Below are 27,096 nucleotides of genomic sequence, written 5' to 3'. Positions count from 1 at the left end.
TCTTCCCATACCCTGTCTCGCTGATGTGCTGCTGTTCTTTTTTTTTTTAATTATTTATTCCCTTTTCGTTGCTCTTGTTTTATTGTTGTAATTATTATCGTTGTCTGTCTTTGTTGTTGGATAGGACAGAGAGAAATGGAGAGAGGAGGGGAAGACAGAGGGGAGAGAAAGACAGACACCTGCAGACCTGTTTCACCACTTGTGAAGCAACTCCCCTGCAGGTGAGGAGCCAGGGGCTCGAACCAGGATCCTTATGCCGGTCCTTGCTCTTTGCGCCACCTGCGTTTAACCTGCTGTGCTACCGCCCAACTCCCGATGTGCTGCTATTCTTTCAGAGCTGGCTGGGCATTTTTCAAAGGCCAGAGACCAGACTGGTGTTTATACGTACACTGTCTCCCTCCATCACTGGGCCCTACAAGGCTGTGCATGTGTCCAAGGTCTCACACACCTTGTCACAAGACAGCACCTTGCCCCAGGGTCATCCCATTGCAAAGCCAGCCTTGTCTTCTGCCCCACTCCTTCCTCAACCTTTCAACTATGACTCCCTGCATAGACAGGGATAAGACTGTAAAATGCTCAACACGGGCTTTTTTTGACCAGTTCTTAAATGCACAGGTAGGCCCCACTTCAGTGTTCAGTAATCTGGATTCCTGAGGAGCTTTCCACTGATTGATTAGCTTTTTGAAGGCAGTGCCAGGGATTGAACCTCCTACCTAGGAGGCTTTAAGCATGAAATTTTAGTACTCTTAACAGGCTGAGCTATCTCCCTGACCTAAGAAAAAAAATTTTTGCCTCCATGGTTATCGTTGGGGCTCAGTGCCTGCACTATGAATCCACTCACTGCTCCTGGAGGCCATTTTTCCCATTTTGTTGCCCTTATTGTTGGGCTTGCTGTAGTTGTTATTGTTGTCATAGCTGTTGTTGGATAGGACAGAGAAATGGAGAGAGGAAGGGAAGACAGAAATGAGGAGAGAAAGACACCTGCAGACCTGCTTCACCACTTATGAAGCGACCTCCTGCAGGTGGGGAGCTCAAACCGGGATCCCTACGCTGGCCCTTGCACCTAAGAAAAAATATTTTTAAAAATATTAAAAAGAGATTGGTTGACTGATGGATTAAGAGATAGGGGAGAGGGAACCAGAGCAGCGCTCAACTCTGGCCTAAGGTGGTGCCGAGAGTTGAACCTGGTGTAGCCTTTGGTTCCTCAGGCATGCAAGTTAGTACTCTGTGACAGCCAGGACTCGATCCCTGGCCCTTACAATGCCATTCTCAGGCTTGGGAAAGAGGACTGCTCCCGGGCTATAGGGGTGGGGTCTGCAGTGAGGGTGGACAGTTAGTTCTCGGAGCAGGAGCAGCTGCTCAGTGGCACTGTGCAAGAACATCCCTTGTCTGAGTCGTCCTTCGAGCTCATCACATGCCAGCTGCCTTGGCGTCCCCTACCCTTCCCTGGGCAGTGTTCCCAGGTGTCAGAAGATGGGCCATCACATGGAAGCCCGAGGGGAAAATGTTTTGGCTTTTCTGTCTGGCAGAAGTTAATCTCATGTCTCCTTTGTTACAGATCGTGAGGACCAGTCCATTTTGTGCACGTAAGTGTCCTGGGTGGTGGTGTCACCCTTATCTGCTCTTATTCTTTGGGACTCCTGCCCAAACCCAGGGTGGCAAGTTCCATTCCCAGTTCAAGTTGCCCGTCCCTTCCCTTAGGGACAGGACTTCAGGTTGGCTCCTCAGTGGTCTCGCAGCATAGATGGGTTTTGTTGCTTGACCAAAGATTGAATCGCCTTCCTCAAAGGAACCAGTGGGTGACTGGGGGGTGGGGCTGACATCCGCAGAGGAAAAGTGAGTCTTTTCAAGGGAGAGAGCAGTGGGGAACTCATTGGTTCCCCCAGAGCACGTCTCTCCTGGCTTAGAACAGTGGCTTTCTTCACCTGGATTTAAGTAGACACTAGGGCCTCTTACCCTCACCCTCTGAATTTAACAAGGAGGCGATAAATAAACCTTGCTGCAGAGGGAGTTGATGGTACAGAACATTCCTTCAAACAGAGTTTTGAAGAAACATGTATGAGTGTCTTTGACCCCTGAGTCAACAGCTGCTTAAAACTGATTCCTAGGGAGTCGGGCGGTAGCGCAGCAGTTAAGCGCACGTGGCGCCAAGCGCAAGGACCAGAGTAAGGATCCCGGTTCGAGCCCCGGCTCCCCACCTGCAGGGGAGTCGCTTCACAAGTGGTGAAGCAGGTCTGCAGGTGTCTACCTTTCTCTCCCTCTCTCTGTCTTCCCCTCCTCTCTCCATTTCTCTCTGTCCTATCCAACAACGACGACAATAAGAATAACTACAATAAAATAAAATTTTAAAAAACAAGGGCAACAAAAGGGAATATAAATAAATATAATTTAAAAAAAAAAAACAACTGATTCCTAAGAAATTTGGATGCAAGGGCTGCCAAGTGACCAGGGCAGGCAGTGGATGGAAGTTTACTTATGTCTGGCCCCTAGAGGACCCTGGGAAATGGCCTAATGAGGATTCCAGAACTCAGCGTGGGTTCGGCTGTCCCCAGCTCTGCCACTGGGTGCTGGGTCCCTTGTTGGCACCCAATAGAATGGCGGGCAGAGGAACACACTTCAGTGGGAGAGGAGCCAGCTTTGGGGGACTTGAACTTGAGAACTTCCTTGGTTCTCTTGGCAGGGGAGAGTCTGGAGCCGGCAAGACCGAGAACACCAAGAAAGTCATTCAGTACCTGGCTCATGTGGCCTCCTCACACAAGAGCAAGAAGGACCAGGTGAGCGCCCACCCCAGTCTCCTAGAGAGATTGTATCTGAGGATTTATGAGTTGGCTTAAAGTGAGAGCTTATAAGTTGGCTTAAATGTGTGTGTGTGTGTGGGGGGGTGTTGAAGCAGAATCTGGGCCTCCTTCTAGGGAGGCTGCAGTTTGACTGTCCTAGGAATGGGTCTGTGAGGCCGAGGGCCAGCCCACCCCTCCCTCAGCCTCCTCACTTTTGGAAAAAGTTGCTACTAGGAAAACTGGGAGACCAGTTGGGGTTTGCATAGCTGCACTCCCAGCATTTACAGCTAATTGCTGTGTGGCCTCGACCTCTGAGGTTGGAAGAGTCTTGGTTCCAAAGCTTGGTTCTCACATTGCTGGAGACTCAGAGGATCTCAGGCAAGCTGGCGTTCAGTCCCACATCCCTCCCGTGCTGTGCAAGTACCCCCCACCCCACCTCCCCGGGTGGACGGCCTGCCTCAGGAGAGCGAGAAAAAGGCAATTGGAAAGCGATCTCACTTCCCTTTTCCCCCTTTCCCTCTTGGTGGATTATGAATGAACCCAGCAGTCTCCTCTCTAGGTGAGCTGCACGTTTACTGCACGTTCTGCACTGGGAATGCGTGTTCTGCCCATCGTGTGCCCTCAATTTGTGTTTTTTTTTTTCCCCCTGAGCAGCTTGTCACTCCACACCAGTGTCACTTTCTGCAGCTAGAACTCTTCTCCCTAGGCTCAGCTCACTGTCTTGGGGAGTTGGGGGCGGGGGGCAGTGTGACTCACGGACCTCTCTCATGCACTCTGAACTCTGAAATGCTCCTGCAGAATGCGGGGGGGGGGGGGGGAGCTCAGCACCTGGCTACTCTCAGAAACTGGTCATTGCCAGAACCCCCCACCCCTGTGCACGACACTGTAAAGCCCTTTGCTGAGCCCCAGCAGGGTGAGAATCCACTGTCAGGATCTCAAACCAGGTGGGGTTCGGCAGCCCCCTCACCTGCCACCACTGCACCAGTCAGAAGACCCCAAACTAGAGTTCCTTGGAATTGGGAGTGACCAGTCTTAAGCATGCCGGTGTGTTGTGCACTCTCTTTCTCTCTTTCTCTCTCTCTCTTAAGCACACACTCTTAAACTTCCCTGTGACATCTTAAGTGTCCGTGGTGTCCCTCCCAGTCACTGGGGGGGGGGGGGGATGCACCATCTGGATGGCTCCCGGTTTGGGGGGACCTTGTGCAGCGTTTTTGAGTAAGTAGCCACATGTGCCCCCCCCCCCTTGCATGCAGCTGTGGGTGTGACCCACACAGTGTTCCAGTGAGCACAGCCTTCTGGAATCAAACCAAAAGTAATGTCCCATGTGCCAGACTTCTCAAGACATTTCGAATCATTTTCCATGGTGCGTCGGAAGTTATATTTAGAAACCAATGGTTTCTCTCTCTCTGGCCCCCCTCCCCATTTTCTATTCTTTGTAGGAGGCCCATTTTGAAAAAGCATAGCTATGAGGGTCGGAGTGCCCTAACTGTGGTTTTCCATCTCTGAATTTGCTGTAAAATCATTCCCCAACTATTTCTTGAATGCCTAGTATGTGTCTAACTCTCGGGATGGTGACCTTGGAGTCTCCGGCCAAAGCACAGGAGGCAGGGCCACAGTTGGAACAGTATGGAGACCACGTGCCCCTGCCAGGCGCTGTGGCTGCAGAACTCGGACCAGAAGGCATGTTGCAGGGGCTGTGTTCAGTGGGATCAGACTTGTCACATCGTCTTCCACAGGCCATGTGTGATGGACTGCTCTGATCCCACGTCCCACAGGGGTGATTGACTAGGTTGCTCCTGGCTTCCAGTTACTACTCAGGCACTCAGTCGAAAGACCATTGACCAGCTTGGTTGAGATTCTTCGAATCACTGTACATGATTTTCCATGCACAGGGAGCACACGAGATGCTCTTGGCTTGTAGCTAATGCCTTCTCTGGTCTGTTCTCTTGCCCTACTCTGGGAGCAGATACCCCCCTTGCCCCGACACAGGTGCTCATCCCCAGACTTGTTCTGTTCCCTCCCTGGGCATCTCAAATCTCACCTTATTCTTTGAGGAAGAAAAACAAAACAAACCTTGGCCAGGGCTGCAGGCTGGACAAACAGTCTGGGTAAAGGGACTTTCCACGGTCTGAACAGTGATCCTGGGCCCTCCTCCACTTCCTCCCACTGTTTTTTTTTTTTTTTCTCCCCCGTCTTAGGGCTGGGGACACAGCATAATGGCTATGCAGATGATTTCATGCCTCAGGCTTTAAAGTCCCAGGCTCAGTCCCCAGCACCACCATAAGCCAGAGCTCAAAGCAGTGGTCTAGTAACCAAAAAAAGGATAAGGAAATAAATAAAAGATAAGAAGGTAAATTGACTTGTTGAATTAAAAGATATCTTGTTTCATTTCACAAGAGATAGGGCAAGGGTAGAGAGCATAATGGTTATGCAAAGAGACTCAGGTCTGAGGCTCCAATGTCCTAGGTTCAATCCCCCACACCACCATAAACCAGAGCTGAACAGTGCTCTGGCAAAAAAATAAATAAAAATATTTTTAAAAATAAAAGAGAATTCATTCCTTACTTTGAGAGAGAGAGAGAGAAATGGGGAGATAGAGGAGGAAGGGGCCGGGGCGCACTCTGTCATATGTGGTGCCGTGGACGAAACTGAGGACCTCGTCTCACGCTCTCAGTCCGGAGCATCTCCTTTTTCTTCCCTTCCTTTTTATTCTTTCTCTCTTCTCCCCCAACCCCTTTTTGTTGTTGTTTTAAATTTATGGTAAAAAGAGAGAGAGAGGGAGAACCAGAACATCAGGAGTTATATTTGGGACTTCAAGCTTGAGAAGTCAGTGTTTTGTGCCTTGCACCACCTCCTGGATTGCACCTCTCCCTTTTTTGCGCACTCGTCGTTGGCCCCGGTAGAAACACCCCAGAGCAGTAGCCCTTCAGAAAGGATGGGAATGGCCAGCCTCCTAGGCATAGACTGCCTACACACGCCTCATCATTTCACGCTATGCAAGTGTCATTGAGAAACAAAAGTCTCTTTGGTGCCCAGTGATGCATCAACAAAAAGACAAGTCACGGGTCAGTCCTCACGATGGTGGTGTTCCCAGGTTGGCTGTGCATATTCGTACACGTTCCCCCACTACGGCGTCTGCCCCCAGGCAGAGGCCTCTGCTTTGCCCCTATGCTGGGCAGCGCGGATTCCAGTTGGAGCCATGGCTGTAGGCATTCAGCCAGCCTGGCAGCCGGACCCATTCTATGAAAGGAATACTTGAGTGAAACACTTTATGGGCTGCCTCGGTGACTTCTAGGCCTGCCCAGCCCGTGTGTGGGTGACAGACCCATGTCCTGTTACCAGATGCCAAGTGCACATGGAAAGCCTGCCTGTGGGTTGAACTTCTGCCCCTTGACTGGGCTCTGTGGAGCTCCACTTACATAACTTGTATGGACTGAAAGAAGACCCCTCCCCATCCTGAGCAGGGCTGCATCAGCCCCTTTGGGTCTCTGCCTCTGGCTCTCTGAACTCCAGAGCCCCCCATGTGTGCAGAGCTCTGGTGGCTCCCAGGTCTCTTTTTCATCGGGCCCCCACAGCCACTCTTCCCGTAAAATCCTGGCTCTGCTTCAGACTTGCAAATAAGTGCAAAGCCGCGCCTGACCTTGTGTGATGTTTCCCCCAGAGGGTACCCAGGTAGTAAGGTGAACATGACCTGTTTTCCTCAGCTGGAGTCAGTGATTCCCTGGCTGGCTATGCTTCTAGAGTCGGCCCAATCTGACAAGGCAGAGCCCCTTAGTGGGGAGACACAGTAGTGACCCACAGCTAGGAGGTGGCAAGCTTGTGTTTCATTATTAGAATGCCCTCTTTGCCCGGGTGGCTGATTATTCCCGGCCTTCAGCCTTACTTTTCTCTTCTGTAAAATGGAGTTCCTCTCTTTTGCATACCCCCCATGTGTGTCAGGAGGATCCCGGAGTACAAAGGCTTATATAAAGGTGTGTTTTTATAACTACAAACCATCTCAAGACCCTAAACAGGTTTATCATTGTTCTATATAAATGATTCAGAACCTACCTTGTCCTTGTTCCCAGACTCCAATACTTGACATGATGGGAACCGTTTGGGGGCTGGGAGGGCAGCTGGGGAAAGCTGTGTTTATTGCAACGCAGATGAGGTGAGTGGATGTCTTTCATGAATCTGGTTTTCTCTTCCCTTGTCCTGTGACAGGGAAAACAGGTAAGGCATGTCTGAGGGAGATCAGAGGCAAGACAGGGGTGGCTGGCATACGTGGACAGTGCTGGGCCCTGAGGATAGGGAGGGCCTTGGTGTCTCAGCTCACAGCGTGTGCTGCCTTCTAACGCCCCTTCCAGGGTTGCTTGGCGCTGCTGTCCAGGTGCCTAGTGCTGGATGAACTGCCTGCCTTCTCTTTCCAGGGCTGCAGGTCAGTCAGTCCAGACAGATAAGTTCCCACCAGTCAAGTTTCCAGGTACCTGCCAAGAAGGTTGTTCTCGAGTGACACAGGGACTGGGCTGAGATTGGCCTGGCGGATGTCTGGAACCCACCGGAAAGCGTCTGGCCCTGACTCGGCCTGGTATCTCACCTCTGCTGCCCTGCTCCCTCCTGGAGGAGCAGGTTTGGCGGCCCAGACCGCCACCCAACCTTCACTGCGCCTCTGACCATTTCCTTTCCAGGGTGAGCTGGAGCGGCAACTGCTGCAGGCCAACCCCATCCTGGAGGCCTTCGGGAATGCCAAGACTGTGAAGAATGACAACTCCTCAAGATTTGTGAGTACTGGCTACTGTGCCCCGCAGGTGGGGCAGAGACTTGCATCCAGAGCGTCAGCACTTGGTGCCTCTCGGCTGGTTCCTCTTCTCAGAAGAGGGAACAGTTCAAATCCGGCACCTCCTGGTCCTGCTGTCTGGAATGGGGTGGGCTCTGCTGTGGTCTGTGCAGGCCTGCTTTAATTGATCCCCTGCCTTCACCAAAGCTGCCAGATAGCTGGTGCAGGGTGGGATGTCGCCTACTCGTGCTCAGTTATCTTGCTGTGCACTAGCAGTGGCAGTCGGTGCCCAGGGCCAGCTCAGGCAGTAGGGAACTGTTCAGGTAACTGGCTTCCCTCCTTTTCTCTGTGGGCATTGTGCCGCCTAGAGCTTTCTGCTGCCTGCACTCAGCTCTGTGGTGGTGCTGAGTCCTGAGTACCTATACTGGGCTGGGTATAGTTCCAGCGGCTTTCTCCCTCCAGGCTAGGCGCTAGGCCTCTGATCTCCTCTTTTTCCTCAGGGAAAATTCATCCGCATCAATTTCGATGTCAATGGCTACATCGTGGGAGCCAACATTGAGACTTGTATCCTTATGACTGAATGTAATGAGTCCTGGGCCTGCAGGGGAGGGACAAGGCTTAATGGAGAAGCAGTACCCTCCTGACTCCATCCATTTCCCCCTTAGGATCTGTTAGGGCCTTTCATCCTTGACACCTGGAAGTGTGGGTACCAGTGGTCCATGGCCATTGAAAACTCTCCCAGTGCCAGGCACTAGTGAGATCACTCAGTGTGGTCCCCAAGGGGCTGGGCAAGAATGTCCTGATCTTCTTTTTCTCAGGAGAAAGGGCCCCGTTAAATAGACCAGACTCCCAAGTGTGAGAGCTACTCGTTGGCAGGAGCATACTGTTGAAGGGTACAACTTTATTATACTTTTTATGCCAGTGAGGGACAGAGACAAAGATACCTTTCTGCCATTTATGACAGTCTACTATGTATGGCGAGGACTGCTGGAATCCTGGGCCTCACACATACCTTTGCTCTACCAGTGAGTCACCTCCATAGTGTGCTGCTTCCCATTTTGTGCCCTTCTTTCTTTTGGTGAAGTTCAGTTCCTTTGGATGGGGGCTGGGAGAAGAGATGCCTTCCACACTTCCTCAATGATTGCTAAGATCTTTTGGAGAAATCTCGTGCCATCCGCCAAGCCAAGGAGGAACGGACCTTCCACATCTTCTACTACCTCCTGTCCGGGGCCGGAGAACACTTGAAGAGTGAGTCATGGTCCGGCCACCGCATATGCAGATGCTGCCAGCTGCCACCCTTGACCCCACTGTGCCGTGGGGAGTGAGAACTCTGCCCTGTTCTGGGGAGGAGGGACAAGGAAGGACTTGCCCTTTGCTCTCCGGCTCAGAGAAAAGCCAGGGAGGGTCCCAGGTGGAGCTGGCGATCAGCGCCTCAGGGATCATGGGTTTTGTGTTGTCTGTCTCACACCTCACAGAAAATTTAGTATCCCTGATTAACTTCCCTGTTTCCAGGGGTCTGGGGTTACGGGGTGCGCCCTGTCTTCCCGGTCTTTCTTTGAGTTCGTGGTTTTGCCTGGAACCTGTGCTTTCAGGACCTCACTCACCACCCTTGCACCCGCTCCACCCCCACAGCTGATCTCCTGTTGGAGCCATACAACAAATACCGCTTCCTATCCAATGGGCATGTCACCATCCCCGGGCAGCAGGACAAGGACATGTTCCAGGAGACAATGGAGGCCATGAGGATCATGGGTATCCCAGAAGATGAGCAGATAGGTAGGTACAGTATAACCTACCCACAGGGGTTTCGGGGGAGGCCAGAGACTGTGTCTCACCTCTCAGGGGCATTAGGGGACTTATCAGGCTTGGGGAGAGCATCTTGTGAGCTCTGACTCTGAGGAGCCGTCTAGAGACCAGGAGGAAGGCCTAGAGCATGTGGGGCATAGCACTTTAGACTGGAGGTCCAGGGTCTTTTGCCCCAGGGATACCAGAGGCATTTACACAGAGGGGACAAAGGGCAGGTGTTTACCTGCCCAGGGTCAGCCTGCAGTGCACTGCTCTGGCTTCGTCTCCACGGGGCATGGGAGGCGCTGAGCACACATTCTTGGCATGGGTGAAGCCCAGAACACACAATGTGGGATGTGCCTGTGTCTTCTCCAAGAGGACCATGATGGCTTGGGAAGGGGTGAGTGTGCCCCCCCCCCCTTTTTTTTTTAATTTTTATATTTTATTTTCCCTTTTGTGGCCCTTATTTTTCATTGTTGTTATTGATGTCGTCATTGTTGGATAGGACAGAGAGAAATGGAGAGAGGAGGGGAAGACAGACACCTGCAGACCTGCTTCACCTCCTGTGAAGCAACTCCCCTGCAGGTGGGGAGCCAGGGGCTCAAACCGGGATCCTTATGCTGGTCTTTGCGTTCCGCACCACGTGTGCTTAACCTGCTGCGCTACCGCCCGACTCCCAAGTGTACCCCTTTCTATGGCAGTGTCTGATTCGGGGTACCTTTTGGGGAAAGTGGACACTGTAAGTGACTGAGCATGGCCGTGTTCCTATTAAACTTTACTTATTAAAAAAAAAAAAAGTCTTTGTAAAGCTTAAGGCAGCCATATCAGTGGTCTGGATTCAGCAGTGGTGGGGTATGAACACTGGGCTGTCTGAGCTGAGGTCTACAGGAGACTGTGGAGACAGAGCCTCACTGCCAGGGACACGGAGCCCTGCGGGGTGTCTGGTCTAGTGCCTGCTGTGAGCGCAAGGCTGGGTGGCTGCTCCTATTTGACTGGTCTTGCCTGAATCGGGGGGCAGGGGTCAGAAGTCAGCAGTCGGGGGACTACGCCCAACTTGGGGCTTATCCTAACCCTGCCTGGTTCTGAGTTGCCTTTGCTCGTACCCCAAAGGCTTGCTGCGGGTCATCTCAGGGGTTCTCCAGCTTGGCAACATCGCCTTCAAAAAGGAACGGAACACTGACCAGGCCTCCATGCCTGATAACACAGGTATTATGGTCTCTCCCCTGGACTGCGGGGGTCAGCTCAGGAGAAAGTCTTGTAGAAATTCTAGGCTCTACCCTGTCTGGTTGTATGTGTGTTAGTGGCCAGTTGTATCATTATTGGTACTGTTGTTATTAGTATTATTTGTAAAATACACATCAGCATGCATGTTGCTACTACTTTGCAGAATAATCTCCAGAATGCGCTAGCGCTAGAAAAGTCCCAGGCTAGCGGAGAGCCTGTGCTGCTGTTGTGTGAGGCCTTGAGTTCACTACTGAGGGGGCTCTGTGGATGGTGGAGCGGTGCTGAGTTGTCTCTCCCCAGTCTCTGCCTGCCATCCCCTTTCTTTTCTCTTTCTCTCAGAGGAAAAAAAAGGCCTGGGAGGCTGTTCAGCTGTGCTGTGCACGTGCAAGTTTCCTGAGTTCACTCCCTGCCTCTCTGTTAATAGAAAAGAGAGTTTAAAATCCCAGGTCCTGTGCCCCTGGTATCCTCTCATTTATACCAGACACCAAACCAGTTGTTTCCGTTAGTAAAACTGAGTTCAGAAATTGCTCCAACTCAGTGCAGCAGACCTTGCCTGTGAATGTGTCAGAGCCAGAAAGCCCTTGCCTTGGTCACCGCTATTTCCTTGTTTTGTTGGAAGTGGCCCCTTATGTGAGTCGACCTTAACATTCCCTTCCTGAGGCTTTTGGGGAAAAAAGCAACAACTGGAGAATGGATGTATGAGTTTGGGAAGCCGTGCTGGTGAGGTGTGTTGTGTGCTGTGTGACTCGGTGCTGCCTTGGGGTTGGGCCTCTTGCATGTGGCCGTGGGTGAGCAGAAAGTGGAACCGATGCTAGGTCGTCCCCATTAGGACACCTTTCTCTTTGAAATTGTGGCCAGGGGCCAGAGGAAGTTGCCACACCCACCAGCCTGCACTCAGCTACTGGGTGCATGAGGAGAGTTGGTGCCGTATGCCTAGTGAGGGTCCCTGAGCCCGTCATCCTGGTGGTGGCTGTTCAGATGCCATCAGCTGTCTTCCTGCACTCCCAGGTGGAGCAGAGGGACTCGGTCTCCTGGATCTAATTAAAACCTCTTGCCCTTCCCTTCTCACTCTTTGAAAATACCAGCTGCCCAAAAAGTGTCCCACCTCTTGGGTATCAACGTGACAGATTTCACGCGAGGAATCCTCACCCCGCGCATCAAGGTGGGACGGGATTATGTCCAGAAGGCACAGACAAAGGAGCAGGTACGGCCTCCCGTGGGGGCTCCTGTTTCTTTGGGGAGGGCTCTGCAGATGGAATGACTGGGTCACAAAGAGCATGAGGGCTTTAAAGACTTCCGGTATGTGACACTCTGCCCTCTCTGGCTGTCCCCCACCGCAGGCTGACTTTGCCATCGAGGCCCTGGCCAAGGCCACCTACGAGCGCATGTTCCGCTGGCTGGTACTGCGTATCAACAAGGCTCTGGACAAGACCAAGAGGCAGGGCGCCTCCTTCATTGGCATCTTGGACATCGCTGGCTTCGAGATCTTCGATGTGAGCTTCTCCCTCATGCCCTTCTCTGTGCCTCGCGAGCCTCCCGATGGCCTCCTCACAGGGCTAGGCAGCCTCACTCCTGACCCCACACAGAGAGCTGGCCAGCTCCTTCCTTGCTCAGAGACGAAAGATAGCACTTTTGGGCCTTTCTTTCCCCGCCAAAAAGCCTGAAGAGAAGGGGACCCCTAGGATTGTGATCCCATGAAGGAAGTTTCATGGGAAGGTGCCTTTTAGCATTTTTTTTTTTTTCTTTTAAGTGAGCATTGGGATAAGACATTGTCCCTGCCCAAGAGATGTTGAGCTCTGGTTGGAAAAAATGATAATCACAGTAGGCCAGAGGGTCTTAACCTGGGGCTCATAGCCGATTTCTAAGGAACCATGAACTTGGGCCAGGGAGAAATTTCTCCATCTTTTTTTTCACTGCTCATTGCACTGGTGCATTTTCCTCCCCATCTGTGAATGGAGCCCGTGTGCTGAAGCCGCAGCTGCGTTAGCAGAACTTGGCTACCACCAGAGCCAGGCGTTTCTGTAGCATGTCTCTGGCGCCGTAGAGCTGCTACACTCACTTGGCCTCAAAATTTGCGAGTCATCAAGCCCATTAAGTAGAAATGGATCTACTGCTGTGTCACAGTGTTGTGGTAGTTATGTTTTGGCACAGCTCCTTTCCTGTGATCGTTCAGTTTTGAGACATGATTCTTTATTTTTTTAAATATTTTATTTATTTAAGATACAGACTGGAAATGATGGAGGCTGGAGGGGAGGGAGAGAGAGAGAGAGAGAGAGAGCTGCAGTACTGCTTCACAACTTGTGAAGCTTCCCCCCTGCATGTGGGGACCAGGAGCTTGAAGCTGGGCCCTTGTGTCCTGTGACATGTGCGCTTAACCGGATGTGCCACTACCCAACCCCTCTAAGACATGCTTCTGAGAGGGGTTTGGCTAGACTGCTAAGCCCCAGAAAATGAAGAACCCAAACTGCTGGGTGTGAGAAGGGGAGGCCTCTCCCCACCCACTGTGGCCGCTGGTGCGGCCCGGGTGCCCAGTGAGCTCTCCTTGCATTAATGCCCCCCCCTTCCCCCACCCTGAGACCCAAGGCCTGTCTGTGACACTCCCTCCCTCCTGGCAGCTCAACTCCTTCGAGCAGCTGTGCATCAACTACACCAACGAGAAGCTGCAGCAGCTCTTCAACCACACCATGTTCATCCTGGAGCAGGAGGAGTACCAGCGCGAGGGCATCGAGTGGAACTTCATCGACTTCGGACTCGACCTGCAGCCCTGCATTGACCTCATTGAGAAGCCAGTAAGAGTAGTCAGGGTCTCTCAGACACCCTCACCCCCCACCCCCGGCACCTGCTCCTCGCCTTCAGCTCCGCGTTGGTTGTGGGGGAATTGAGTTCCTGTTCCCAACACCGCTGCCTGCAGGCCGAAGTCAGGGAGCTTATTTGTGGTAGATCCTTGGAGGCTGGCCCAGCCGTCCGGGTGGGGCTGTGGCTACAGCCAGGTATCCAGTCTTTGGTCCCAGCAGACCACCACTCAGTGCTTATCTGTCTTAAAGGAAGAGTCATGCGTTTATGGCCTGAGGTCCTGCTCCCTGCCCCCTGCCCCTGTAGCGGTAGCTGGGGACAGTGCAGACCCTGGTGGTGAGTGCTGTGCCTTTGTGGGAACAGCCTGGCCTCCCTCAGAGCCTCGGCCCCTGGAGCTGGCAGTAGCTCGATCTCCCTCCCCATTTCTGTCAGGTCGTATCCAGACTCTGGCCAGCTGCAGTGCAGCCGCCTGCCTGTGCTCTAAGCCTGGAGGGCTGTGCCCTGCCTGGCACAGAGCCACTTGCTCTCGCTGCGTTAGAGTTAACGCACAGAATGCAGGTCTTCCAGTGTGAGACCACGTCTGTCACTGTCACACCCAGAGAAGTTTACACCTTGAAGGCGTTATTCAAAGGCAGGGAGCAACTGAAGCAATCTATAACCTAACATGAAATAATTTGCTGTTAGGGTTATTATTATTATTATTTAATCATTTACTTTTCCAGTAAGCGAGAATTCATTCGGGTCAAGTGTTCTTGGCCGGACTCCACCATGCCTGGGCTTGCTTTCTTGTCTCATAAAGTCTGTACAGAAAGCTACTGGGGCTTCAGAATGCCAGCACTTCCTCCCAGGGCTTGTCCTGATCTCTCCCCACACAGCTGTTCAGGCACAGTGTGTGAGACGATATCCTAGAGAGATACCAGGGCTGGTACCAAGGGCCCTTGCTGAGGGCAGCCTGTTGGAAACTGCTCCTCTGTGACTCAGGAGACTGTCCCAATTGTGTGTCACACCTAACAGGTGAACCTTGGGGTGGCTGGTTCCAGTGTTAGGTACATGGGCCACAGCCCGCTCCCAGGAGGCTTCTTTTTCGATGAGAACTATGAAATGCAGCGTTTTTACTGATGCGCTCAGTAAGGCTCAGGGGAGCACACTGGCCACCTGGTGAGAGGTCTGGGTACTCTGAAAGCCAGGCTTTGGCGCGGCTCCCATGGAGTACTTACCTGAGTGCTACTCTGCTTCCTCCAGGCTGGCCCTCCTGGCATCCTGGCCCTGCTGGATGAGGAGTGCTGGTTCCCCAAAGCCACTGACAAGAGCTTTGTGGAGAAGGTGGTGCAGGAGCAGGGCACCCACCCCAAGTTCCAGAAGCCTAAGCAGCTGAAGGACAAAGCCGACTTCTGTATCATGCACTATGCTGGCAAGGTGAGAAGAGTGGGCGGGTCCTCTGGGGCGAGCTGGAGGCCACTGAGGACGTGAGTGGGCAGCCCGTGGTGTGGAGGCAGGTCCAACAGCTCACCTGATGATATGCCTTTGGTGGCATCATTGGCCAAGGCCCCCGAGTTGCAATGCAGCCACGTGTTGCCAGGGAATTGGGGTTGTTGGTTGTGAAGTTGTTGTGAATTGTCTTGGGGCATGTTCCAGGGTTGAAAGTGAGAATGCGCCAGTGGTATAGGATCTGGAGTTGAGAGGAGACCACTGTGTCACTCTGAATGATGTGACACTGAGCCAGTCACTTCCTTTCCCTGAGCCATGGTTTCCTCATCTGGGAAGTGGGCATGGCCACCCACCCTACTGAATTATGGGCGTCAATGAGCTTGTGAAGCCCAATGCTTAGCACAAGTCAGTGCTCCGAGGGAGGACCTCACAGGCTGCATCAGTGTTAGCACTGGGGATTGTCCTCTGTGTTGTAGGGTGATAGTTGTGACAACCAGAAATGCCTCTAGACATAGTCAAACCTGCCATTGGGGTGGGCACTGAGACACGCTGAGAGCCATTACTAAGTGACGGTTTTGTCATCGCCAGGGCTACTCAGTTTCACACCCACCTGACACATGTCTCCCAGTTGACTGGTTGTTGGGGTTGAAAGCCAAGTGAGCAGGGGTCTCCTAGTCCACAAAAGGCCTTTGGTTTTTCTCAGCATGCTCTGCACTCCTTGTGTGAAGCACCTACCAGTTACCACTCAGACACTTGAGGTGGCTGGGCCCACCTGCTCCTAGTGACAGCCAGCCAGGAGAACCATGAGCTGTCACAGCACTGCTCCTGAGTCACGTGGGCCTTGCCACTGCACTTATGAGCGGCCCCCACCCTGTCTGGCCTCTTCTGCTGAGCTTGTCTGGTTCTAAAGCTGCAAAAGGAACAACTCTAGACTTGTAACTCTAGACTGGTAAAACTACCAGTCAAAAAAGTGTTTTTATAGTTCCCTAAGACCATGCAGTCTGACCCTGCATTGCCACTTCCAGCCGCCTTAAAAATCCTGTACCCCGTGATTCTCATGGGAGGGCTTTTACTGTAGGGTTGTTTATAACACAGAAATAAGGGTTGCGTCGCATTGTCCATTGGTGTGTGTGTGTGTGTGTGTGTGTGTGTGTGTGTGTACGTGTACACACTATGAAGTTGGCCATGCACATCCACACTTAGGCTGTGCTGCCACAACTGAGGAGGACGGGATACGGGTTGTGTCCTAGTGGCAGATGGTCACCACCAGCTCTGGCACTTGACATCCACTGACAAGTCACCCTGCCCCTAGAGAGTCTAGAGAGAGAAGCAACATCACACACTCTGCTGTAGCAGTTATGGCCGTGCAGGGAATGTGGGAGATGGACAGGGGTCCAGAGAGCAAGGTTAATTCTGGATGGTGGTGTAGGTCTGGCGGAGAGCTGCCCATCACTCTGGCTGCTCTGGAATCTACCATTTGTGCTCGGATGAACACATTTCAAGAAAGATAAGAATCACACATGCTCATCGGGAAGCCTGGGTATCCTGAAAAGACAAAGAAATAGCAAGAATCGCTCATCCTATTTCTTAAATATTTATTTATTCCCTTTTTGTTGTCCTTGTTGTTTTATTGTTGTAGTAGTTGTTGTTGGATAGGACAGAGAGAAATGGAGAGAGGAAGGGAAGACAGGGGGAGAGAAAGATAGACACCTGCAGACCTGCTTCACTGCCTGTGAAGCGACTCCCCTGCAGGTGGGGAGCCGAGGGCTCAAACAAGGATCCTTATGCCGGTCCTTGTGCTTTGCGCCACCTGCGCTTAACCTGCTATTTAACAGTCCCCTGGTGCCAGGTATTCGTGGAGTTTTAAGTTTTTGCTCTTATGAGCAACACCTCCTGGAGCCTCTAGTTGCTACACCACTACACTTGTCACTGGTCGTTTCCTTTCTGGGTCAGAGGCTGTTCATCTTTTCTGACTTTTCCACATGTGAGGTGTTCCTTGTCCTGGAGAGCTGTGTTCCCAGACCAGCCTGATTTGGGATTCTCCGACTTGCAGGTGGATTACAAAGCGGACGAGTGGCTGATGAAGAACATGGACCCCCTGAATGACAACATTGCCACGCTTCTGCACCAGTCCTCCGACAAGTTCGTCTCGGAGCTGTGGAAGGATGGTACGCCCTTTGCCCTCTGCCCTCTGCCCTCAGCCCCGCCTTCCTGTGGCTGCCCCCAGCCCCTCCCCACCTTTGTAGCAGTAAACCACAAAGCGAGGGGCACATCGACACCTGGCGTAGGCTCCGTGGCCTCCGTGAGGGTGGCCTCCTCCAGCAGGAAGGGCCGGTAGCCCTTGAGCTGAGCCGTACTTGAACGTGCTGCACAGCCACCCCTCTCTGGGCTCTGCGGGGGTGGGCAGCCACGGGGGCTTCCACTCGTGGAATCACAAGGAGGCCCAGAGTTTGGCCACACCGCTCCCCACCCCACACCTTACTGCGCTTCCTCTTTCTCCCTGGGTGGGGGCTCTGGAGTTGTTCTTTCTGCAGGTTTCTGTGGGTCTCTCCTCTTCCTCTGCCTGGGTTTTGCTTTAACCTCTCTGTTGCAGAGATGCAGAGCTCTCAGAGAGCCTATTTCTATCAGCGCTTTCCCATTCTCCACCTAGAACCAGGTGACTGGCTGGAGTGGCGGCCCTTGTGTGTGGTGCATCCTGGCCTGTGCACGACACGCTTCTGCTGTCTTTACCTGTTGGCTCTTCCTGCCTGACTGTGCCCCCCATGCCTGGTTTACGGGCAGTCTCCCGCACAGCCCTCTCATCACCAGTGTCCTGTAGAAAACCAGGCAAATGAGGGCTGTGTTTGGATATTGGGGGGGGTGTGGTTGCATTATAGATCTTTGAAAGAAAAAAGCCACCCCCCCAAAAAAAAAAAAAGAATGACTTCTGGGCCAGTGAGGTAGCTTGCTGTGTGTGTGGCCCAGTGTGAGTCCCTGGCACCGTATCAAGTCTTGTAACTCTCAGAGAAGCTTTGGTCATGTGGCATTTTTATTTTGTCTCTGCCTGTCTCTCTGTATGTAACATTGATGAAAGTTGCCAGTTTGGAGCAGTGAGATCACGTATACGCAAGGCCCCAAGACCCTCACCAACAAATAGCAGACCTTCCTTAGAACCACATCTTGTAAAAAAAAAAGCGAAGCCTTACTGCTTGATTGGCTGCAGTTGTTGCTGCATGAGGTCTAGGAGCTGTGCATGGTGTTTGTGGGTGTGTTTACCTATACGCCAGAATGGCATTTGTGTGTTGGTTCAAGTCACTCGACAGTTTCTGCACCTGGGCCTCCACGGGGCAGGTTGTGCACATGTGAGGCTTCAGTTGTGGGGTACATTGGACTCATCTCTGAGCAGCCTGGGTGGCCTTCACAAGCCACCTGCTGCAGGGAAGCCATTAGAACAGCCGGGTGGCATTTTTGTCCTCCAGGAATAAGAGAGAGAATGTCTTTCGTTTCATTGACTTCAATATCAGATCCATGTCCATGAGCACCTGTCCATTATACTGTCTTTGAATAAGTTACAGAGATGAGGCCACAGAGGAATGGGAAGTAGCTCGCCACAGAATGCACAGCTTTTGCCTCCAGTCATGGCAGTCTTCAGTTTTCATATCGACTCTTGGTTAAAACTGACCTCAAGGAGGTCGGGCGTTAGCGCAGCGGGTTAATCACACATGGTGCGAAGCACAAGCACCTGCATAAGGATCCTGGTTCGAGCCCCCGGCTCTCCACTTGCAGGGGAGTCGCTTCACAAGCGGTGAAGCAGGTCTGCAGGTGTCTATCTTTCTCTCCCCCTCTCTGTCTTCCCCTCCTCTCTCCATTTCTCTCTGTCCTATCCAACAACAATGACAGCAATGACAACAATAATAACAACAAAAACAATAAACAACAAAGACAACAAAAAGAAAATAATAGCCTCCTGGAGCAGTGCATTCCTAGTGCAGGCACTGAGCCCCAGCATTACCCCTGGAGGAAAAAAAAAACACCTGACCTCAAATGGTTGACCACTTTGATTAGGTCTTGCTGCTGCTCTGTTTTTGCCGTGGAGGTCTGTCTCTAGCTCATAAAAAGAACTGCTTTTCGTTGTCCTGGGCATGAACCACCATGTCAAGGGCTGCATCCTTGGAGGGTGGTTTAGATTATAAAAACCTAGGAACCAGGAGACAGAGCAAGACTCAAGAGCATGATGGACTCTTAGGCTCTGGAACAGGCGCTGTCAGTACTGTTTCCACTGGAAGTCTCTGCTCCTCACACCACGACGTGCCGCTCTGTGCCCCTGACTGAGCGTTCTGGTTGGCGGCGGGGAGCGGGGATTCCAGCGGGTTCAGCCAGAGTGGTCGCGATTTTAGAGCCCCCATGTCCTCACTCCCTCTCCTCTGTCCTTAGGTCAGTGTGAATTCAGGCTACTGATTTTTTTTTTGATAGTTTTTTTTTTTCATTTCAGTCCATTGCATCTACATTTTTAAATTTTATTTATTATTGGATAGAGACAGAGAGAAACTGAGGGAGGAACAGAGACAGAGATACCTGCAGCCCTGCTTCACCACTTGTAAACCTTTCCCCCTGCAGGTGGGGACCAGGGCCTTGAACCTGGTTCCTTATACACTATAGTGTGTGCACTTAACCAGGTACGCCACCGTCTGGCCCCAGGTTACTGATTTTTTTTTTTCCTGAGGATTTAGTGTTAGTAGTTCAGTAAGCCAAGTTTAACACCTTAGAACCAGTTTAATGGAAGCCTCATTATTCCAAAATACACTAATAATGTCTAGCTGTGTGTCTCTGGGTATAGGGCCTTCCAGAGTGGGCTGGAGACAGGTGATTAAAAAGTGGGATTAGCTAGGCCATGGCTCCTCTTAGTGACTTTGCAGTCTTTCCAAACCCTTCCCTGCTTCTGAGATGGCATTTGTTCAGTACCTGGAGATGATCTTAGCCCCCTGCATAGATAGCAAGCCACGAAGGTCCTGCTGTTTCGCACTCTGGCCTCTGACTGTCCACTTGTGTGTCTGCCTTTTTCTGGTCCCTTGATTCAGCCCCACCCTCCCCTGGACCACCCAGCACTCACACGCTTCTATGTGGTCTCTGCAGTGGACCGCATCATCGGCCTGGACCAGGTGGCAGGCATGTCCGAGACAGCGCTGCCGGGGGCCTTCAAGACAAGGAAGGGCATGTTCCGCACGGTGGGCCAGCTCTACAAGGAGCAGCTGGCCAAACTCATGGCCACACTGAGGAACACCAACCCCAACTTTGTCCGCTGCATCATCCCCAACCACGAGAAGAAGGTGAGGCAGCTCGGCCCAGGTCTGATGCCATGAGCAGAAATGGATCCCCAACCCCCAGTGTAGGGAGAGGCGATGCCCCTGCAGGTTGGCTGCAGTCACCCTTAGGAGACAGGCTGTGTCAGCAACACTGACTGTAGCCTGTCCCTGGCCTGACCAAGTGGCTCTGCTGTCAAAACCTGGGGGCTCCAGCCACCCCACTCCCAGCAGCTTGGCCCCACTGAGTCCAGAGAGGCCCCTCCAATTTATACTGCCACTTCCTGGGCCCAGATGCGAGACCCGAGGCCTGTGTCTTCCTCTCTAGGCCGGCAAACTGGACCCCCATCTGGTGCTGGACCAGCTGCGCTGCAATGGGGTTCTCGAGGGCATCCGGATCTGCCGCCAGGGCTTCCCCAACCGGGTGGTCTTCCAGGAGTTTCGGCAGAGGTGAGCCAGGCTCGGAACCCATCTCCCCCACACCAAGGCTGTGCTGCTCCCCACCGGGGCCCTTTACAGATCCAGCGAGAGAGCCATTTCCTCAGGGCTGAGGTCTGACCGGCTCCTCGCAGGCCCTTCTCCACACCAGCCCTCCCCCAAGCAGGTGTGACCCCAACTTCACGACTAACGAAAGTCCCCTTGTTGACCGCTATTCAGTGACGATGGGGAGCATGTGCCGTTTGGTACAGTCTGAGTCTGAAGGGTTATGAAAAGGAATGTCAGAGTATGCCAGAGGCTTGGGTATCAGAGACAAGTTTCTGGGATGGGAAGTCTCGGACGGACCTGGCTGATTTATGCCACACGTGTCAGAAGGCCCGTTAGCAGCTGTCCTCTCTGTTTACTGAGTCTTGTGGCAGCTGCGGCCATGAGGCAGCCTTCTTTCACTTGGACCATCCTGCGGATTAGCAGTCCCCCTGCTGCATCTCAGGGCGCAGATGAGCGCGGCCATTCTGAGTCATGACCACCAATACCGGCAGTTAGTGACCAGCCTCAAATTTGCCCTTGAGTGATGGGAGCAGCCCGTGGGTTTCTGTTTGCTTTCTGGAAAGCACTGTGCCTTTTCTTGTGTCACAGCTTAAGAAACAGGCCTGTGGAATTTGCCAGATGTCTCCTCCCATTTCCTACAGAACTTTGTGAACAGAATGCTGCCATCTGCTGCCCTGTGCAGACACTCCTCCCACAGGTAGCCCAGGCCATGTGCAACTCACCTGGCTCCCATCTCTCTCCTCAGATACGAGATCCTGACACCAAATTCCATTCCTAAGGGCTTCATGGACGGGAAGCAGGCCTGTGTGCTCATGGTGAGTTGAGCTCTGTCCTCACCACCCTCCTCTAGTGGTGAACCTGATGGGGAGTGAGAGGAATGCACTCACATGGCCAGCGCCTGACTTGCGTGGCAAGTGCCCTCTGCATGGCTTGGCGTCCACACTCCAGCATTTGCAGTGCCCCAGTTCTGGTTCTCCTGAGTGACAGACTTCTTGCCCTCTGTAGTGTAGACGGTGCCTGAGAGCTGTTTCTGGAGGTGTCTTCTTGTGCTCTCTTGCCCGTGTCCCTTCCGATCTGCAGTGGCCAGTAAGGTTTTTTCCAAGCTGGGCAGCCAGGCCAGAGCCCTCTAGGTCACCCAGAGGCCTGAGGTCACATCGTTGACGGTTCCTCTCTTGCTCCCACCACTGGGCAGCAGACTGTCTATCCTCTGTCTGAGAAGTGCAGGTCCTGGGGTGACTCAGTGGCCACATACTATCCTGCCTGCTCATCTTTCTACCTTTGCAGGCATCCTGCTGTTTCTGATGCGTCGAGGGTCAGCAGAGGGGATGGGCTGCGGGAGGGGGAGAGAACAGGGGTGCTTTGCACAGAGCACAGCATTGCCTGGCAGTAAGTGGTGGCGAGGTAGAGGATGGGAAAGAGGAGAAGACAGTTCTTGCCCTCTGACGCTTACCCCTTGGTGTCTGCGCACCTTCCTTTCCTGGCTGTGGGGGCTCCTGTCCTCTCCTGTGTCAGGCAGGGAGGTATAGGAGGAAGATGCCCCTGGTGCCCACCCTTTCCTTGTCTAGGACCCTTTCCAGGACAGCCAGGCCTGCTAGATTCCACTGACCTACCCAAGTCCTGCCTTTGCGAGCTCGTTGCATCTCTCCCTGGCAGAGCCTTGGCACTGTGTTAAAACTGCTGGGCGGTCCCAACAGCAACATACCGTGTCCTCGTGTGCTTGGCCCACAGTGAAGCACCTTCTATGCTTCTCATTCCTTTCCACAGCTATGCTGTGAAGGAGGTGTTTTGTGGTTTTTTTTTTTTAATTAAAAAAAAAGTATTAATTACACTGTCCTTCCCACTTCACAGCTGAAGAGACCTGGGCCATCTGAATAGTTTTTGATCCCAGGCCTGGCCTTTTCTGGGACGTGTGCTCATCTTAGCAACAGGATGGTGGCACTGGGCTGGGCCACTCTGGCTGGAGTGTAACCCGACGGGGCACTTGCAGGGCAGGATTGCCGTGTGCAGGGGTGGGGAGAAGACCTTAGGCCCCTGCCACACCGAGGCTCTTTATTCCTCTGTGTGTGACTTGTCACCCTGCCCCTAGGCTGGACTACCTGGTTCTCCTCCCTGTGTCCCCTGAGCCCACTTTCTCACATCCAGCAAAAGACTGCCCCCCACAGGAGCGGGAGTCGGCCTGCAGCCTCTGGGGACAGGCCACCGGGTCGGGGCTTCTGTGGACGGCAGTGACTGCATGCCCTTCCCCCGCCGATAACAGATCAAAGCCTTGGAGCTGGACAGCAACCTGTACCGCATCGGCCAGAGCAAGGTCTTCTTTCGGGCCGGTGTGCTGGCCCACCTGGAGGAGGAGCGGGACCTGAAGATCACGGACGTCATCATAGGCTTCCAGGCCTGCTGCAGGGGCTACCTGGCCAGAAAGTGAGTCCCCAGGTTCTCGACCCCACCGGGCCCGCCTTGCACGTAGTCCCGCTCTCAGCTCTCCTGCTGCAGAAGGTACTTAGGAAGCTGTGGGTGGAACCGAAGGCAGTTAGGCATCTTCCCTTCACCCCCGCTGCCTGGGGCTTTTGCCTGAGGATGAGGTGGACGTGGTAGGAAGGGGCTGCCTACCCCCAAAGCTCCTGCTCGCTGGTATTCCTCATGTGGAGAGAATTACTAGCACCTGGCTGTCTCTGGGGTCCCCTTTCTTCCGAGTGAGTGAGTGAGTGAGTGTGAGTGTGTGTGTGTGAGTGTGTGTGTGAGTGAGTGTGTGTGTGTTTAGGGTGGGGTGGGGAGGAAGCACGTCTTCGTGGAGTCCAGAACAGGGGCCGGGTGCTAGCTCATCTGGTAGAGCGTGTGCTCTTTCTTGAGTCCAGAACAGCCTCTTTGGGTGTCAGGGCTCACCGGCTACAGGTCAGACAGGTGTGGCAACCACATATTAGCCCCAAGTCCCAGGGTCTGTGCTTGGGGACATGTGCTCCAGCCTGCTCTCTGAGCCCATGATTCAGAGAAGGAGTTTGTGGTGTTTGGACCAACACAACCTCTCTTTTTTTTTTTTTTTTTTTTTGCCTCCAGGGTTATTGTTGGGGCTCAGTGCCAGCATTACGAATCCACTCCTCCTGGAGGCTATTTTTTCTATTTTATTGGATAAGACAGAGAGAAATTGAGAGGGGCAGAGAATGATAGACACATGCAGACCTGCTTCACTGGTGCATGTGTGTGCGTGTGTGTGTGTCCCTGTAGGTGGGGAGCCAGGGCTCGAACCGGGATCCCTGTACTGCGTACTATGCGTACTTAACCCATTATGCCACCTCCCAGCCCCCCACAACCTCCCTTTATCCAAAAGCATTCCAGGTGACACCTTTCCACTAGGTATTGTGCCACCAGGTTAGAGCCCCAGTAGTGGGGAACTAGACTCCCTGAGCAGTGGTCACACTTGGCTGAAATCTGGTTAGACACAGTCACTTTCACTCGGGGAGTTCATCACCCTTGGCAGAGGGCAGGGTGCTAGCAACCTATCCTATGCCCCCCTCTGCAAGGTCCCAGAGGACTCTGCCCAAGGCCAGCTCTTCCCTGCACTTCTGTCTTAAAACGTCTCAGACTGGGATTGATACCCTCCAAAAAAGTCTCTGGGGGAGAGATAAGGACTGTTGGCTTGGCAGTCAGCCATCGCCAGAGGTGTTAACTGTGTCCCTTGTCCCCAGGGCCTTTGCCAAGCGGCAGCAACAGCTCACAGCCATGAAAGTTCTGCAGAGGAACTGCGCCGCCTACCTCAAGCTGCGGAACTGGCAGTGGTGGAGGCTCTTTACCAAGGTGGGTGCCGGTACAGCCTGCCCTCGCCGTGGCCCAGGGAGGGCCCTTCAGCTGCCCCTGTGGCTGCAGGAAAGCTCGTGCCCTAGGAAGAGCATTTTGTCTGCACAGCCTACGGCAGGAGTCCAGGATTGGAATCCTTTCCTGGGGCTGGGAGGATGTGAGCTGCAGGCATTTGTCCGGTGTGGACAGCTGTGACCTGCCGTCAGGCTGGCCAGAGCCTCTCAGAACAGCCCCTGCTGTGCTTCCACCTGACACAGGGGCACTGCCCACCTGGGCATATGGAAGGCCAATCAGGAACTGTATACACTCCCTCCCTAGGCAAGATCCCTTTATTATTAGAGCTGGGTTGTTTGTTTTTATCAGAGCACCGCTCAGCTCTGGCTTGTGGTGGTGCAGGGATTGAATGGACTTGGAGCCGCAGGCACGAGAGTCTCTTTGCATAACCAGTATGCTGTGTACCCTGCCCTAGGTCATTTGTTTATGATGATTAATTTATGACAGTTAGAAAAGTTTAGACTAGCAAAAAACATAAAAGGAGAAGTTCTCGGAGTTGGTGTATTGTACCACAAAGTAAAAGACTGGGGTGGGTGGGTGGGGAGAATACAGGTCCAAGAAGGATGACAGAGGACCTAGTGGGGGTTGTATTGTTATGTGGAAAACTGGGGAATGTTACGCATGTACAAACGATTGTATCTACTGTGGTATGTACAACATTAATCCCCCAATAAAGAAATTTAAAAAGAGAGAAGAGAGGCAGAGCAGTTCTCCCAGCATCCTTTCACCCCTGAGGCTGCATCCTCATTGCTGCACTGCCTCTGTTCCCACTGGCTTATCCTTTATTCTTTTCTTTTTCTTCCTTTAAATTTTCATTTTGTTAATGGTATATAGTTCTAACTTTTTTATTAGTGATTTAATAATGATCAGCAAGATTGTGGGATAAGAGAGGTACAATTCCGCATAATTCCACCACCAGAGGTCCATCCTCCATCACCTCCTCCGCTATTCTTACGTAGTTGAGGGGCTGACTTACGTAAAGCACTAAGTCAACATGCAGTTCCCTAGAGGTCATTTCACATTGGTGGTATAGTGGTGAGCATAGCTGCCTTCCCTAGAGGTCATTTCATGATTTACCTGCTTACTTTTCCAACAATGGGTCTTTTGCTCATTCCTGACCCTACACTGTTGGCTACCCCTGGCTTCTCGCTAAGGCGACCTCCTCACAGCTGCTGCCTACTTCCCTGAGTCTCTCCTTTTCCTCCCCTCTTAGGTCAAGCCACTGCTGCAGGTGAGCCGGCAGGAGGAGGAGATGATGGCCAAAGAGGAGGAGCTGGTGAAGGTGCGGGAGAAGCAGCTGGCTGCAGAGAACCGGCTCACAGAGATGGAGACGCTCCAGTCCCAGGTGTGTTTCTGTGCAGCTGCCCCTGTGCTGCCACCTGCTGGCTACCAGTGGATAAGGCCGGTTTGGAACTGGGGGCGTCTTCTATGGGTGTTGGGCTATTCTCTGTGCTCACTTCCCGTGACGGAGCAAGGAGGTGATGCTCAGAAAGTGCTGGGAGCGTGTACCCACTCCAGGCGGAAGCTACTCTTGCCAGCATGGCCCACTACCTCCTGAAGCCTGAGCTAGAGCCTGTCTGTCTGCCTGGGATGGCCCAAGGTCCAGACTTTTCCACTTGCTCTTTGCAGCTCATGGCAGAGAAGCTGCAGCTGCAGGAGCAGCTCCAGGCGGAAACAGAGCTGTGCGCGGAAGCCGAGGAGCTGCGGGCCCGCCTGACCGCCAAGAAGCAGGAGCTGGAAGAGATTTGCCATGACCTGGAGGCCAGGGTGGAGGAGGAGGAGGAGCGCTGCCAGCACCTGCAGACGGAGAAGAAGAAAATGCAGCAGAACATCCAGGTACCCTGCCTGCTCTCCTGAGGAGCAGGGACCCTCAGAAGCAGGGTGGAGCGAGGGCAAGGGCTCGCCAGGAAACTCAAGCTGCGAACGTTGAGATGGGCCATCTCCGCACCCTTCTCCACTCGGGTGACCTGTGAGAGGGCTGCTTCTCTGGGGTCCCAGCCCTCGTTGGATTTACCTTCCTTGGCCCTCATTCCCATGGGCCTAAGGACTAGGTGTCCACCCACTCTGCTTCTGTCCGTGTCGCCACAGAAAGCTTGCTCAAGGGAGTCCCTCAGAGTGATCAGCCACACCGTGGGGCTGGGGACCCATGCCCTGTGTCCTGATGTTACATATGTGATCCTCCCAGGGGTGGGGGCTGGGCCACATCTCGGCCACACCGCCGAGTTGGGAGGCCTGCACCCCTCACAGTGTTGACTACTTGATGGCAGGAGCTGGAGGAGCAGCTGGAGGAGGAGGAGAGCGCCCGCCAGAAGCTGCAGCTGGAGAAGGTGACCACTGAGGCCAAGCTGAAGAAGCTAGAGGAAGACCAGATCATCATGGAAGACCAGAACTGCAAACTGGCCAAGGTGAGGCCTCAATTAACCACAGGGAACCCTGCTTCCCTCCAGCTTTGCTCACTAGTAGACTTCCCTTTTTTCTTTTTATTTATTAAAAGGAAACACTGACAAAACCATAGGATAAGAGGGGTACAACTCCACACAATTCCCACCACCAGAACTCCGTATCCCATCCCCCCAACCTGATAGCTTTCCCATTCTTTAACCCTCTGGGAGTATGGACCCAAGGTCGTTGTGGGATGCAGAAGGTGGAAGGTCTGGCTTCTGTAATTGCTTCCCCACTGAACATGGGCATTGACTGGCCGATCCATACTCCCAGCCTGCCTCTC

General features: G+C 53.0%; 1 protein-coding gene across 1 annotated transcript in view; it reads left to right on the top strand.

Moving 5' to 3' along the window:
• MYH9 (myosin heavy chain 9) overlaps nucleotides 1-27,096 on the top strand; it is a 104,063-nt gene that overhangs the window by 55,107 nt on the left and 21,860 nt on the right. Inside the window, exons 4-23 of the mRNA XM_007519363.3 lie at nucleotides 1,559-1,586; nucleotides 2,681-2,774; nucleotides 7,445-7,537; nucleotides 8,034-8,097; nucleotides 8,683-8,781; nucleotides 9,166-9,309; nucleotides 10,429-10,524; nucleotides 11,628-11,746; nucleotides 11,883-12,035; nucleotides 13,158-13,331; nucleotides 14,578-14,751; nucleotides 16,817-16,931; nucleotides 19,876-20,069; nucleotides 20,371-20,492; nucleotides 21,274-21,343; nucleotides 22,786-22,946; nucleotides 24,209-24,317; nucleotides 25,585-25,716; nucleotides 26,001-26,207; nucleotides 26,639-26,776. Coding sequence (XP_007519425.1) covers nucleotides 1,559-1,586; nucleotides 2,681-2,774; nucleotides 7,445-7,537; nucleotides 8,034-8,097; nucleotides 8,683-8,781; nucleotides 9,166-9,309; nucleotides 10,429-10,524; nucleotides 11,628-11,746; nucleotides 11,883-12,035; nucleotides 13,158-13,331; nucleotides 14,578-14,751; nucleotides 16,817-16,931; nucleotides 19,876-20,069; nucleotides 20,371-20,492; nucleotides 21,274-21,343; nucleotides 22,786-22,946; nucleotides 24,209-24,317; nucleotides 25,585-25,716; nucleotides 26,001-26,207; nucleotides 26,639-26,776 — 2,486 coding nt within the window. The remainder of the gene's footprint in view (nucleotides 1-1,558; nucleotides 1,587-2,680; nucleotides 2,775-7,444; nucleotides 7,538-8,033; nucleotides 8,098-8,682; nucleotides 8,782-9,165; nucleotides 9,310-10,428; nucleotides 10,525-11,627; nucleotides 11,747-11,882; nucleotides 12,036-13,157; nucleotides 13,332-14,577; nucleotides 14,752-16,816; nucleotides 16,932-19,875; nucleotides 20,070-20,370; nucleotides 20,493-21,273; nucleotides 21,344-22,785; nucleotides 22,947-24,208; nucleotides 24,318-25,584; nucleotides 25,717-26,000; nucleotides 26,208-26,638; nucleotides 26,777-27,096) is intronic.

This window comes from Erinaceus europaeus, chromosome 4 (genome assembly GCF_950295315.1).
Source record: "Erinaceus europaeus chromosome 4, mEriEur2.1, whole genome shotgun sequence".
In the NCBI taxonomy this organism is placed as follows: domain Eukaryota; kingdom Metazoa; phylum Chordata; class Mammalia; order Eulipotyphla; family Erinaceidae; genus Erinaceus; species Erinaceus europaeus.
Note: the sequence above shows the minus strand (reverse complement) of the source record. Positions and strands in the feature narration are given on the sequence as shown.